Source organism: Lemur catta, chromosome 18 (assembly GCF_020740605.2).
Source record: "Lemur catta isolate mLemCat1 chromosome 18, mLemCat1.pri, whole genome shotgun sequence".
Classification (NCBI taxonomy): Eukaryota; Metazoa; Chordata; class Mammalia; order Primates; family Lemuridae; genus Lemur; species Lemur catta.
Genome location: NC_059145.1, coordinates 41458512 through 41474814, shown reverse-complemented (window position 1 = coordinate 41474814; position 16303 = coordinate 41458512). Strand labels below are relative to the sequence as shown.

Sequence of the window (16303 nt, the reverse complement as noted above, 5' to 3'; positions counted from 1 at the left end):
GGGGTTTTGATAGTAATTGCATTAAACCTACAGGTCAATTTGAGAAGGACTGACAACTATACTATGTTGTTTTCCAATTCATGAACATGACACATCTCTCCATTTATTTAGGTCTTTCATTTCTTTCATTAGCATTATTTTTTTGTGTTAGATGTGTTTTGTTAGATGCATACCTAGGTATTTCATTTTCTTCTGCATGACTATAAACAGTGTTTTAAATTTTGGTCTCCACATACTGATTTTCAACATTACAAAAATGCAACTGATTTTTCTGTGTTGATCTTATACCCTGTGCTCTTGCTGATTTCATGTATTAGTTCTAGGTTTTCCTGTAGATTCCTTGAGATTTTCTACGTAGACATTCATGTCATCTGAAATTACAGTTTTATTTCTTCTTTTCCTGTCTGTATGCCCTTCAGCACTGGGTTGAGTAAAAGTGGTTCAGATACATCTTTGCCTTGTTTCTGAACCTAGAAGGAAGGTGTTCAATCTAAGTATGATGTTAGCTGAAGGATTTTTGTAGATGCACTTTATCAGGTTGAGGATGTTCCTCTCTATTTCTAGTTTGCTGAGAGCAGGCAGAGAGTAATATTTTAATATAGGGCAAAAAAAAGATTTATGAAGAAAAGAACTCTAGTTCTTTGCACAGTAATATGCACAAGGACACATCCTACGACTTTTAAAAAGTCTCCATTAAATGCTGAACTGTAATTATGAGAAATATTGTAGCGTGTACATAAGTTTTTTGTTTATATTCAAAACTGCTACATATACTTAATCTAAATCAAAACTTTTACATAGTATTAATATGAAGCCATAACAGACACAGGTTCACTGCTCCTCCTGCTCTTCCACTGGGTAAACTGACATAACAAGCAGCAATGAGCTCTCCACTTTGTACAACGGTGCACCGCAATTTTTACCACAGAAAGTCCAAAGACTGCAATGAGAGATTCCAGGATTTTCCACACAGATCATTTTTTCCCTTTCCTTTCTAACTCTGTGAAATCAACTTAACATGTATTCCTGAAAGTCCACAGAAGTGACTAAATCAATAGCTCACTGAGCATGATCTAGCCACCCTTTGTCTGCTCAAATCTTTATATATGACAGAAAAGGTAGAGTTTCAGTGGGATGAGATTGAAAGGGGAAATCATGATACCCCAAACCCAGCTAGTAGGAGCTTCTGTGGTGCTTCTTGCTAGAAGACACAGACCGGAAACAGGAAGGGACTACACCAACACAATCATTAGAGGGATTGAGGACTAATTCCTCTTACTTTGTAACTCAACACCAGCATCAAGCCATGTCCAAGCTAATGTGCTCCAGGCAGAAGAAGTGACTGTGAGCATTAGAACAAACAGAGAAGGATGGTGCCCAATAGGTGTACTGACAGTCTTTCAAATAGTAAGACCAGATACTGGGACTTCCCAGTTGGCTATATGACCCGCTCCTCTCCCATATCCACTGGAGGTAGATTACAATACTCAGACATTATATTCACAACGGGATATCTGGGAATCTCAAAAACTGAGATGAGCAAACACTAACATCCCAAGAACCTAGGAAAATGAGTACAATGAGAGGAAAGAACCAAATTCATCAAACAGAAAAACAAGCACCCAAGAAAACCCACTTAATGGAGCACTTTCAGAAGTGTAAAAATATGAAAAGGAAATGCTCCACAGAATCAATGAAACGTGGTCCTACAAAGAAAATAAAATTAGTCTCACACTAGACTTCTCACTGGCAACTTTGGAAGCAAAAAGATTACAGAAAAATATCTGTGAAAAGTGTATCTTCAAAGTTGGGAGGAAAATGATTTCAAATATGTATGTCTATATCCATCCAATTTTTTTTTTTTTTTTTTTTTTGCCATGGAGTTTTGCTCTGTCGTCCTAGCAAGAGCGCAGTGGCATCATCATAGCTCACTGTAACCTCAAACTCCTGGGCTCAAGTGATCCTCCTGCCTCAGTCTCCCAAGTAGCTGGGACTAAAAGCATGCACCACCACACCCAGCTAATTTTTTCTATTTTTAATCTCACTCTTGCTTAAGCTGGTCTCCAACTCCCAAGCTCAAACTATCCTCCCATCTTGGCCTCCGAGAGTGCTGGGATTACAGGCATGAGCCACCGCCTGGCCCATCGAAATTATCATTCAAATGTGAGGACATATTTAGACAGACAACAACTTGAGGAATTTTTCACAAATCCTCTCTGAAAAGATTACAAACAAAACAAAAATAACCCAAGTAAAGGAAAGGGAGGCCAAGATACTTGTAAAATTAAGTTAAAAGTAAGTATTTATCGTAAATGAATGCAAGCAGATCAAAATTTTATTACTAAAAGGGAATAAAAGCAAACTGGTTCTTATTTGTAGGGTATGAGAAATAATATGAATATTGATTAACTCTGGACATTAAGGGTGGACACCAATACAAAGAGAAACAGATTACCTATCTTTGAAACCACTGGGGGAGAGAGAATAAAGAAAACTTGAATAGTTTCACAAAATATGGGAAGAAGTAATAAACAACAAGGCAAATGAAAAACACAAAAGACAGCAAAACCAGTCCAAACATTCCAGTAATAATAAATATGAACAGATGAAATTCACCTATTAAAAAACTGACTCACAAATTAGACAAATAATACAGCACATCTTGGAGATATTGTAGGTTCAGTTCCACACCACTGCAATAAAGTGAATATTGTAACAATAAAGGGAGTCGCACAAATTTTTTTGTTCCCAGTACATATAAAAGCTATGTTTACACTACATTGTAGTTTATTAAGTGTGCAACAGCATAATGTCTAAAAGCCTATGTACCTTAATTAAAAAATATTTTATTGCTAAAAATGCTAACGATCACCTGAGCCTTCAGGGGATCATAATCTTGTTGCTGGGGGAGGGTCTCGCCTCCATGTTGAGGGTTGCTGACTGATCAGGGTGGTGGCTGCTGAAAGCTGGAGTGGCTGTGGCAATTTCTTAAAATAAGACAACAATGAAGTTTGTTGCATCAACTGACTCTTCCTTTGATGAAAGATTTCTCTGTAGCATGTGATGTTGGTTTGATAGCATCTTACCCACAGTAGAACTTCTTTTGAAATCGGAGTCAATTCAAAGCCTGGTGCTGCTTTATCAACTAAGTTTATGCAATATTCTAAATCCTTTGTTGTCATTTCCACAATAGTCACAGCATCATCATCAGTAGATTCCATCTCAAGAAACCACTTTCTTTGCTCATCCATCAGAAGCAACTCCTCATCTGTTCAAGTTTAATCATGAGATTGCAGCAATTCAGTCACATCTTCAGGCTCCACTTCTAGTTCTCTTGCTAAGTGCACCACATCTGCAGTTACTTCCATGACTTAAGTCTTGAATGCCTCAAAGTTATTCAAGAGAGCTGGAATCAACTCCTTCCAAACTCCTGTTAATGTTGATATCTTGACCTCCTCTCACGAATCATGAATGCTCTTAATGGCAAACGGAATCTAGAATGGTGAATCCTTTCCAGAAGATTTTCAATTTACTTCGCCCAGATCCATCAGAGGAATCACTATCTAAGGCAGCTATATAGCCTTACAAAATGTATTTCTTAAATAATGAGACTTGAAAGTCAAAATTACTCTTTGATACATGGGCTACAGAATGGATGCTATTAGCAGCCATGAAAACAGCATTCATCTCCTTGTACATCTGCACCAGAGGTCTTGGGTGACCAGGTGCACTGTCAGTGAGCAGCAATATTGTGAAAGTAATCTTTTTTTTCTGAGCAGTAGGTCTCAACTGTAGGCTTAAAATATTCAGTAAGCCATGCTGTAAACAGATGTGTTATCATCCAGACTTCACTGTTCCATTTATATTATAGAATACAGGCAGAGTAGATTTAGCATAATTCTTAAGGGCCCTAGGATTTGCTGAATATTAAATAAGCATTAGCTTCAACTAAAGTCACCACCTGCATTTATTAGTCCCTAAAAAGAGTATCAGCCTGTCCTTTGAAGCCAGGCATTGATTTCTCCTCTCTAGCTATGAAAGTCTTAGATTGCCTCTTCTTCCAATAGAAGGCTGTTTTGTCTACATTGAAAATCTATTGTTTAGTCTAGCTACCTTCCAATTATCTTTGCTAGAACTTCTGTATAATGCGATGCAGCTTCTAGATCAACACTTGCTGCTTTACCTTGCACTTTTATTCTTCTGCAGCTTCCTCACCTCTCTCAACCCATAAAATTGAAGAGAATTAGGGCCTTGCTCTGGATTAGCTTTGGCTGAAGAGATTGTTGTGCTTGGTTTGATTTTCTATCCAGACCAGTAAAACTTTCTCTGTATCAGCAATAAGGCTGTTTTGCCTTCATATCATTCATGTGTTCACTGGAGCGGCATTCTTAATTTCCTTCAAGAACTTTCCCTTTATAAGCTCCTTTGGGATACTTTAAGAAAAAAAAAAAAAAGAAAGAAAGAAAAGAACTTTCCTTTTGTATTCACAACCTAGCAACTAACTATATGATACAAGAAGCCTAGCTTTTGGCCTATCTCAGCTGTCAACAGGCCTTGCTCACAAAGCTTAATCATTTCTAGCTTTTAAGTAAGAAATGCGTGACTCTTCCTTTCACTTGAACACTTAAAGGCCACTGTAGGGTTATTAATTAGCCTAATTTCAATATTGTTGTGTCTTAGAGACTAGGGACACCTGGGTGGGGAGGGGAGGGGGAGGGAGGGGGAGGGAGAGGAGGGCGATGGGGGAGAGAGGGAGAGATGGGGGGAGAGAGATATGGAGGAACAGTCAGAAGACACACAGCATTTATCGATTAAGTTCACCACCTTATATGGGCATGGTTCATGGCATCCCAGAACAATTACAATCATAACATCAGAGATCACCAAGCACCATAACAGATATAATAATAATGAAAAAGTTTGGAATAGTGCAGGAATTATCAAAATATGACAGAGACATGAAGTGAATGTACGCTATTGAAAAATGGCATTGACAGACTTGCTTGACACAGGCTTGCCATAAACCTCCAATTTGTATAAAACACAAAATCTGCAAAGTGCAATGAAGTGGGGCACCATAAATTGGGTATGTCTGTACTGCTTAAAAGAGTTAAACCTCAACAATGTCAAAATAGAATTTAAGGCAATAAGTATCAAATAAATAGTTTCATACTGATAAAAGGTATAGCTCATCATGTAAAATAAATTTATAAATGTTTACATAGCTACACAGCTTGAAAATAACACATATAAAGCAAAAGTTGATTAAAATATAAAATCACAGATCAGAGTAGGAGCCTAGCATTATTCTCTCAAAAAATGACAGATCGGAATAAAAACATAAGGATATAAAGGAATAAACTGCATAATGAACAATCTTAATTATATATAAAAACTCTGTATGCACCAAATACTCAAACATTTTAATCACACAAGGAATAGTCTAAGAATTATAATGCATAAAGCAACAAAGAAAATCTAAAAATACTCTCCAAAGCAGAAACCAATAGGGCATATTTATTAACTTCAATGTACTAAAATTAGAAGTTAAAAACCAGACAGCTAAAAGGAAAAATGAATCCATCTACTTTGAATTTTTTAAAAAATATCTTTCTAAATAACTTTTGGGTTCAACAAGAAACCAAAGAGAAACCTTAGCAAAGAATGACTGCAGAGTGAAACCCCTAGGACGCCATCAGAGACTGTGGGAGAAGGCAACATACAGCATGAAATGCATTTATTAGAAATTAGGACAATAAAAAAATAAGCTTTTGATTCAAGACACTGAAAATACAGAAAACAAAAAGAAAACTCAAAGATCCTAGAAAAAATTAATAAAGGTGAAAGAAAAAATAATGACGTAAAAAAGTGTCACAAGTATAATCAAACTCTGAATCTTCAAAAATAATAATAAAATAGGCAATTCCCCAGCTAAATCTCACTGCTGAGGACTAGTATACTATAAAATGCTTACTTATAAAACTACACCCAAGTTGTTTTATTTAGCAACATCTGACAATTTAATATAATGGTTGATTTTAATTTTTGTCCATAATCATTTGGCTAGACATTTGTAAAAAAAATCAATGACTGATTTTGGCACAATAAACTAATAGTACATTAACATAAAGATAACTTCACTTTTTTACAAGCAATCCTCTATTTATTTCAATCACACAATTATACCTAAACTGAAATAAATAACACAACAAAAACGCAAATTACGCATGAACTCCACCCAATCCTCCTTCAACAACACAAGGTCATCATTTATTAGATTGGTGAGCATCCTCCCAATTTTATTTTCCTTTTTTTATACCTTTTTTAAAGTTTTACTATACAACATTTAAGATATAAAGAAAAAAAGAACATTACAATGAACACCTGTGTACCCACCACCCAACTTTGAAAATAAACATCACCAACAGAGTTGAAACCCTTGTAGATATGTCTGCCCCTCAGAAAATAACCTATCTTGCTCTCATGCATTCTTCATAGTTTACTACTGTGCGTGTACCCCTAAACAATATATAATACTGTTTTGTATGTTTAAAATTTTTATTTTAAATTCTTGTATTCAAATGCTATATTACATGTACTCTTCACCAATTTGTTTTCCCTTAAATATTACGCTTGTGAAATCCAGTCATGTTGACATACATGTTTCATTAATTTTCACCAATGTATAGAACTCAGTGTGAATAATGAGCAATTTACTCCCCTGATGTAGATTCAACAATGCTGTTAAAAACATTCTTCGAAAATAACTTGTATACATGTGTGAGAGCTTCTCTAGGGTGCACATGTAGGAGAATTGCTGGGTCACAATATACATGCATCTGTAACTCTACTAGATATTGCCAAATTGTATTCTAAATAGTACAAGAGTCCCTGTTATTCTATAGTCCTACCATCACTTTAGTTTTTCCCAATGTGAAAAGTATGAAAGAGTATCTTATTGTGTTTTTAATTTGTACCAATGAGGTTCAATGAGATCTTCAATGAGTTTGAGGATCTTTTCATGTGCAGACAATTGTTTCCTCTTCTGTACATTCCTGGCTTCATTTCCTGATTAGAGTGGCTCCACTAATCAAAAGTCTCTGGCTCAAATATTCTAATGAAAGACTTCAGCGAAGCCTGGTTATCTGTATGTAGTAGGCAGAAACCATTCATTAACCCTTTCTTGTCCAGAACACAATAGTCTAACATGAAAACCAGTGTTTTGGTGTACAGAGTGTTCAGTATAACATTAGCACTCTTCAAATGTTATGTGCACCTTTGTCATTAATCTTCTTTAACCTGCATTTCAAATGATCAGAATGCAAGCAGAAGACTCACCTGTGAAGTTTGACACCATAGGCATGTAACATTAGGCCATATGTTTCCAAGATTAAACTAACAAATGAAAAAGCTGACTGTACCATTAGATCAACAAATCCTTAAACATCAAAAACAAATTCCTAAATGACCTTTGAAACAGATATAACCTCAAAGGGGACAAAGTTGACACAAACTGAAAAGTAGTAAACACTTCTACCACAAGTAGGTTAACTCCTGACAAGGAGAAGGTACTTGGAAATTGGAAATGCCAATGACAACCACTATTCCAGAATCCACCATAGTGCAGGCCTCTGTCAGTTTCCTATTATGAATAATGAGATGAACAATAACAACCACACAGGCTGCTATGAAAAGTAAACAATATAATATGGGAATGCTATACTTGTATATGACTTAATTCTATTTCTTGGATGAAGAAATGAAACAGAGAAAGGTTAAGTATTTGTTCAAGATCACAGGTAACAAATGATTCCAATACCCAAATTCTTTACAATGCACTATAATATTCATAGTACCTCTCCAATATGGGTCTCAAATGATTGTAAGAGGATATGCACAGGAAGGAGAGGGCCAGGGCCAGGAAAATTTAAGACAGGAAAAGTACTCAGACCTTAAGAAAAAAATTGCAATGAGCAAAAGAAAAGTTACCTTAAATGATAACGTACTCATTTTCCTTTATTCTGACAAATATACTTTAGATATCTGCCACTGAAATAAACTAATTGCCAGCTTTAGGGATATATGGCATTCATGAAACCCAATTTGTTAGTTAAGACACATTTAATAAAAATTCTCTTAGAAATTATTTTTAGATAAACAACAACCAATCTGACCAACTAAATGCTGGCTGGTAGAATTCAAGTGGGCAAATATTGGACAGAAGGTTACCTACCTACTGCAGGTGCATCATACTCATCACCAAGCAGAATTTCTGGAGCAGAATATGCAAGAGATCCACAGCTTGTAGTGAGCTTCTTTCCTGGTTGAAATTTGTTGCTGAAACCAAAGTCCGTCAACTTTACAAGACCTTGTTTTTCAAAGAAGACTACATTCTCTGGTTTTAAGTCTCTGTGAACCACATGGAGTTTATGGCAATAAGATATAGCATGAACTATCTGAGCAAAGTACTTCTTGGCCAAGTCTTCATTAAGACCCTCCTCATGTTTCATTATGTAATCAAACATATCTCCTCCATCCCCAAGTTCTAGAATAAGATATAGTTTGGTCTGGGTGTCAATAACTTCATAAAGGCGCACGATGTTAGGATGCTGCACTAGTTTCATGCATCTCACTTCCTGGAAAAGATGACCAGTGGCTAGAGTGTCCAGTTTTGTCTTGTCAATAACTTTTACTGCCACCTTTTCACCTGTAAAAACATGCCTGGCAAGTTTAACCACTGCAAAATGACCTCGACCCAAAGTTTTATCCAGATCATATAATCCAGCAATCTTTCCATCATACCCTCGCTTGAATCCTGCCATGCTGGTCCAACAGAAGAAAAACTTTTAGACTGTTTGAAATAGATCTTCTCATATAAGAGTATCTGGTGAAAATAAGAAATTCATTTTCAGTGTCGCCATGGATATCTACAAAATAAGAGGAGAAACAAAATTAAGTTTCTGTGACTTTTCCTTTTATACTCAAAATGGTTTCATTTTGTTTTTTTCATTTTAAGAGAAGCTTAAGGAAATAAATTGAGATATAAAATGAGTCAGGGTCATTTACAAGAATCTATTTCTATATTTAGAGTTTACATTGTAAAAATTGAAAATTTAAATACCTAATTAAATTTTGCAAACTGAAAAAAAATTAGTTTGTTGGAAGCAAATTTTTTGAAATGTTAGAAGAAAACTGGCAAGTTTGATGAGCTATGTTTAAAAAGCAAACATTTTCCAAAAGTAATTTCAATTAGTGTCTTAAAAATGAGTCAAGAGTTGACAAGAAGGGAAAACACAAAGAATAAACATTTGGACAGAAACCCAACAACTTTTTTCTGTTTCCCCAAGATCAGCAATATTTTAAGTGCAAAAATATCTATTCCACGAAGCCTTCTCTAACTCTCCCAACTAGAATTACCTTCTCTCCTAGGTATCTCCAAAGTGCCTTGGGACACCACTTCCATCCCATGTGGTCTTATTCTATAGGTATTTGGGTACACTATCTCCACCCTGAGACTGGAAGGTTCCTGAGGACTTTCTACTCTAAGGTTCTATTTTGTTCTTCTACCTACTCCCAACACCTAGAACAGTGCTTACATATAGCAGGTAATCAAGACTGTTTTATTAAAGTTTGAAATGCAACTTGTTTCCAAAATATTTGAGGCAATTGTTTTTGTGTCACTACTGCATAGGACAGCACCTGACACACAGTAGATGCTTATTAATAAGTATTTGCTAATTGATGGTACTCACTCTTTGTATTTAAAAGTTATGCCTGATGGTAATATCTCTCTCTCTAAAAAAAATTAAAAAATAAAAGTTATGCCTATTTTTATTATGGTTTTGCAGCTCTAAACCATAACTCACTATGACCTGCTTGTAAGAGTAAACATGCATGCATTCTTACAGATCATTTAAGTCTTAAAAATCATTTGGTGTCTTTTTTTTTTTTTTTTCTAAGACAGGGTCTCGCTCTTGCTCAGGCTGGTTTCAAACTCCTGACCTCGAGCGATCCTCCCGTCTCAGCCTCCCAAAGTGCTAGGATTACAGGTGTGAGCCATCGCACCTGGCCCAAGACCATTTGGTTTTAAAGACCAAATTTCATATTGTATTTAAAACTGTCAACCTTTATAATTCCAAATATAGAAATAGGCTTTATAAATAACCCTTACTCATTTATAAAACAAGTGCATAAAATTACACAAATTAAGATATCACTTTAAATCTCACAGGCTGAACTCTCGCTTTTATTTTTTCTGACCAAAATTTAATGGAATTGAATAACAATGCCCAATGAGGAATATAGCAACCTCCCAAGACTAACTGTTTACTATTAGTTCATATTCATCCTTTTAGTGAAGCCTTTTCTAATGCTCTGAATATACAGTTTCACATTTTCAGTTACATATTAAGAGCTATATTTATATTACTTAATCCACTTGATGAAAATACTGAATTTACATATAAGGTAGTTTTTTTTAAAGCATTAGCATTAAATTCCTTTAAATTTCGTTTTTACTTAAAAGAACAGAAGAAAATCTAACATTTATTGAAAACCTACTATAGGTATTTCTATAAAATGAATCAAACTGGACTGCGTCACTGGATCTTGACAACCATGAAAGGTCAGCATTAGTCTCATTTTTATAGCCAAGGAAACAGACTCTGCTCTAGGTACATGTGACATATTAAGTGCTAAAGCCAGGATTCAAATCAAATTCATATTTCAAAGCCCAAACTCTTTATAAACATTTGACCACTTTAATCGATGTCATATTTAGGATAACAGTATCTTAAGAGTTAAAATGCCATAAAAGAGGCATATAAAAGAGGCACAAAGATATTATTATACTGGTATCACTTTAGAAATGATCTAAAGCACATACCTAGAACCACCTCAAGAAATTTATACATTACAAGCTTAAAAAGTCAATGTTAATCTGTTTATTAATATGTTTTAGTAATTATTGTAATAATAAATAGTACTAATATTCACTGAATATTATATACTAATCACAAACCAAATGCGTTACACCATCCTCATTCAATGCTTACAATTTCCCTCAGACACAGGGATTATTAGACCCATTTTGAGGCACAGAAAGATTAAGTAACTTGGCCAAGGCTACAGGGCCAGTGTGCGAAAGAGCTGGGATTCAAACTCAGGGCTGCTGACATCAAAGTCTATGCTTTAAAACTATGCTTTTAAGTCTATGCTACATTATTTCTGCAAAATGATTTCAGAACCAAAATTAAATCATCAATCCTGTTTCTATTATGATTTTTCTTTAACAAGAAACCAATACCATGTACAAGTACTAAGAAGGAAAAAAGCAAATTTCTTCTATACTGTGTCATCTGAGTTACATCTGTGTTATCTTCTATATCTCTGTCATCTGAATTCCTAATTTTAATGAAAAGATTAACAGGAAAGTTGAAATTGAAAGACCTTGATTTATTTGGACAGCAGTTCCCCAAAAGAAACTTCGCTCAGGTATATTTAAATTTTTTTTTTTTTTGGAAACAGTCTCGCTCTGTTGCCCTGGCTAGAGTGCAGTGGCATCATCACAGCTCACTGCAACCTCAAACTCATGGGTTCAAGCAATCCTTCTGCCTCAGCCTCCCAAGTAGCTGGGACTACAGGCACAAGCCACTGCGCCCAGCTAATTTTTCTGTTTTTAGTAGAGACAGGATCTCACTCTTGCTCTGGCTGGTCTCAAACTCCTGAGCTCAAACAATCCTTTCGCCTTGGCATCCCAGAGTGCTAAGATTACAGGCTTGAGCCACCGGGTCTGGCCAGGTATATGTAATTTTCAAAAATAAAAACTGTAGGTTAACTCTGGGGGGAAGGAAATTATCTTTAAATCTTTAACTTCAATTAATTATACGGGCAGTAATTATTCTTAAAATTCTACCCAAGTGTATGTTCCTATTGCACAAGCTTGCAAGTGCAACTTTAGCTTTCAAAACAGACCCCTTCAGGCTACCCCCAAGTTACATAATTTTGTTCTTTTCATCTATCATTTTAGATGTTGTCTTGGAAGGTGACACATAAATCAGATTTTCATATGCATCTAAGTTTTTAAAAATTTAAACTGTTTTATTACAAAAATAATACATGAAAAAAAGTCTTTTTCCAGGGTCTCAGACACACAGAGACAATTACTATTAACACCTTGATGTTTCTCTTCCCAGACCTGTGCCAGCAAAAGGGCACAGTGAAATAATTTTTAATCTATAGCAAGCTCATAGGAAAGAATCTAATAGGTCACTTCACAATAACAGAGTACCCTGTAATGACATGATTAATCACTCTCACTATCAAAGAATTTACTTTTTGCATGAGCACCCCCTGTCCACTGTCTATAAAACCACAATTAAAGTATATGCCGGGAACAGGGCATTATGATTAACTGAAGGTTAGGAGGGAAAATATCCTTGTTAGTGAACATCTTTTAAAATACTAGTCCACTGTCTAATCCTACTATCAAGTGCATTTTGAGTCAGAGTAAGAAGTAATTAAATCGTTTTTTGATCTTTGAGGATCTTGCAGTTCCCAAAAGTCATTCTGAACATCAATGCTAAATGTTAAGATGTGGCTTATGTAAAGCAAAGGTGAATTTGTACCGGCTCGAAGACATACCCTGCAAACTGCACACTGAATAATCCTTGTTATCACTATGTTTTGTTAGTTGCTTCTTTCTCCTAAAGAAAATACAGAAAAATAATTTGGTTTAGTTCTATTTCTTTAAATTTTGCTTAAAGTCAAAACATATACCCTAGGGCTGGATCTAGACAAAGGTATAAAAATGGCAAAATGTGTCTTTAGTGACCAGGTCTTCCCTATTATCTTGATGCTCTCTGTGAATTACAGCTCCTTTAAAGAACATTTAATAAACAGGAATTTCAGAGTGAACAGGTACATATAGATTTTTCCAGGTGACAGGTCACAAAGATTACTCCCCCAAAAGGAAGAAATAATAATAATGAGCAGTACGTTTGCCATTTGCGAAATACCTCAAGGGTAACAGGCCCTGAACTTGCATTTCACCTAATCCTCATTATGAACCTGTGAGGCAGGTACAATAGAGCTCAACTTGCCTGATGTCTCTGGCTCCAATCCTGCTCAGCCTGGCTTCAAAGCCCACCCCACCTCCAGGAGTCTCTACAAGCTCATGAAACACCCTCTACCATAGCCAAGGAGGGCAACTTTTATAATATACTAGCAGGTAAGGGGAAATCAGTTATGATGCCAGCATCAGGGAACACACAATTTCACATCAGAGGCTTGCCATTTGATAGTAAAAAAAAGAAACTATCATTATGAACAAAAAGAATGTGACAGATCACTTATATCCAACTTCATGGCACAATAAGGAAATACTGACTAAGATAGCTTTGCAGGCCTTTCCACGACAACAAAATATCACACAAATAACTGAAAGCCCTAAACATTCACACTAGGCCAATGCAGTTTATACTGTACACTAAATCATTAAGCCCAAGCTCACGTGAACTTGATAGAAAAGGAGTGCAAGGGGGTGGGGGCAAACAGAGAAGAAAAGTAAAAGGAGGAAGAAAGGTGGGTGACCTCTAGATGTGAAAACAAGTCCCCTGACTGGAATGAGGAGAAATCAACTGGTCTGCGGTGCACACCAGGCTGGCAAAGCTATGGGCACAGGTCCACATCTAGTGACTAGTGAGCCTTGGCATGCCTACCTGCCTGGTCCTTCAGCTCCAAGTAGGATATGGTAGCTCCTCCCATAATCCTTGTTTGCGTCTCTCTTTCTAACACCCCGTTTCATCCAGTCTCTGTGGCAAGGCAGTGTGGTAGTCCAGTGATTGAGCACTGGTTCTGAAGGCCAAAACTGGATTTGAATCCCAGCTCACCAATCACGAGCCATAGGAACTCAGTAAGTTACCTGACCTCTACGTATGGTCAGTTTCTTCATCAGAAAATGTTAGTAATACGAGTATAACCTCATAGGCTGTGGTGAGGATTAAGTGAGTTAATATAGGTAAAGTATTTAGAACAGTGCCTGGTACAGAATAAGTATTCACTAAATACTAGCTACCACCATCGCCATCATTGTCACAATGATGGCATTCCCCATTCCCAAGCAGAAATTCTTTCAGTTGTTCACCGTACTGTAAGATAATGAATTTATCAAACTGTTATCTCTTTTGCTCTCATAAAAATTTTGCTAAATTCAGTTTCCTAAAATATACTAAATGGAAAATGAGTGCTATAAGATTGTAAGATAAAGGAAATAATGTCTTATCACCATTGCAGCTAGGCATCAAAGGCTGGTGATTTTTCAATGAAACACCTCACAAAATCCATTTGCTTTTAAAATGATATTAAGATAACCTTCTTTCAAATTTGCCCTTTCAAAAAGCACTAAATGTTCCTCTACATTTTTTCCCATTAAATATATTCTTATGGAAAATCTGGAAAACATGGAGTGGGAAATAAAAATAAAAAAGCATCCAAAGTCCTAGCACTGAAAATCAGTTGCATTAACATTTTGGTGGTCAATCTGCAAATATTTATATACACCTTCTTCTTTACGTTGTTTGACAAAGCTGTGATTATTCTATATATAACTTTATATCCTGCGTCATGTTTTTTTCACTTGACATATTACCTTCCTTTGTTTTAGCATTTTGGTTTCAGTTATGATAGAAACATCTGTTTAGGTGAAAAATGCAATTAGAACACAGAGATTGGTAAAAAAGAGAGGGGAATTTAAAAAAAAATCATCTCACCCTTTATAATATCTGTTAACATTTTAGTACACAGCCTTCCAAATTATTTTCTGTTTATAACATATGCCTGGACACAATTTTTTTAATAAAATGGGATAATACTTGTGGGGGGGGGATGTTGGGATAGAGAGAGATTTGTAACTACTTTTAAAATATTTCTCTCCACAATACAATTTGGACAAGTTAATACAAGTTCACTTTAGAAAATTAAGAAAAACACAACAGAGAAAATAAAAATCACCTGTAATCTCATCTAGGATGACTTCTCATCAGGTCTGAGTATATATTCTTTATACTTATGCTTCCTTACAAAGCTAAGATACTGTACATGAAGTTTGATAATCACTTTTCCTCTACTTTATAGGATGACATTTTCCCATGCACTGAGTTCTTTTAAATCAGTATTTTTAATGACTACACAGCTAAGATGACATCTTTTTACACAGCAAATACCACTAACACAGGCCATTGTAAAGCAACCTTCTTATTCAGTATATGCATATAACTACACTGGACCCAAATGAAACAGGCCAACTGGCCGAGAGCATTTATAATATGGAAATTCATGTTTGAGAAACAAGTACTGGTATGTGTTGCAAGAATATACTGATGTTCTCCCAGCTAAAGACAGCAGAAGCAACTGAAGCGTGTGGGTGTGGCTGGAGAAGAGGAAGGAAGTGTGGGTGGCCCTACACACGTTTTGCAAGCTGCTGAAAACAGTTGTAGAACCAGCTTCTGTTAAACCTACTATCAATTTGGAATTCACCCTGTTATTCTTGTTAAAATTCACTTTTAGCTTTTCATTGACATCATCACCATTGCAGTCTGGTCTGTATATCAAATGTCTCCTACTCACACCTCTCCCTAGGAGAAGGACGGATAAAACAGAATGCTGAACAAAGGTGGCTGCCTGGATACCACTCTAGATCAATCCCAAGGCATGAGAAAGTAGAGAAGTTGAACAAAAAGTACTGTGTGCAAAAATTATACTACTACTATAGCCTTTGTATATTAAGTAAACATTTTATTGAGGATATTATAAATTTGCCCGCAAAACAAGACCACCAATATTCCAATACACAAAAACCTCCCAAACATACTAAATGCTTAAAAAAAAAATCTATGCCAATGCTCTCCATCTAATACAGACATCTAAAAGTTGAGTTTTTACAAAGCTACACTAAAACTGTATTTAAGTGTCTTACATATTCCCTAACAGGTATAAACTGTACCCCCAAATCTTTAATTGCCTACTAAAGTATGTTCTAAGTCTTCGTCACTTTTAATGGACTCGGGACCATTGAGAGGACTAGACATGTTATGCTGAGAAGCCTGCTGCAGCCTCTTAAGGCAGTGATCTGGTTGCAGAATTCTTGAAGTGCTGGCTTAAGTAATCTTTATTTCCTCTAAGTAAAACAAGCTATAGACCAGGATATATCAAGGAATTTGAATGCATTCAGGAGTTAGGCAAATCATGAACTGATGCAGAGGAATATTTACTACTTGTAGAAAGGGGTTAACATCCAAGCCACAGA

General features: G+C 35.9%; 1 protein-coding gene across 3 annotated transcripts in view; it reads right to left on the bottom strand.

The window, feature by feature from the left end:
* Positions 1–16303, bottom strand: part of SNRK (SNF related kinase) — a 58062-nt gene that overhangs the window by 32631 nt on the left and 9128 nt on the right. The window contains exons 2-3 of one of the 3 annotated variants that reach the window (XM_045530736.1): positions 12643–12704; positions 8234–8927 (exon numbers count right to left, since the gene is read on the bottom strand). The exons of 1 other annotated variant lie outside the window; for it this stretch is intronic. In XM_045530736.1, coding sequence (XP_045386692.1) covers positions 8234–8822 — 589 coding nt within the window. In that variant the 5' untranslated portion in view covers positions 8823–8927; positions 12643–12704. The remainder of the gene's footprint in view (positions 1–8233; positions 8928–12642; positions 12705–16303) is intronic. One more of the 3 variants, XM_045530735.1, reaches the window with a different exon arrangement.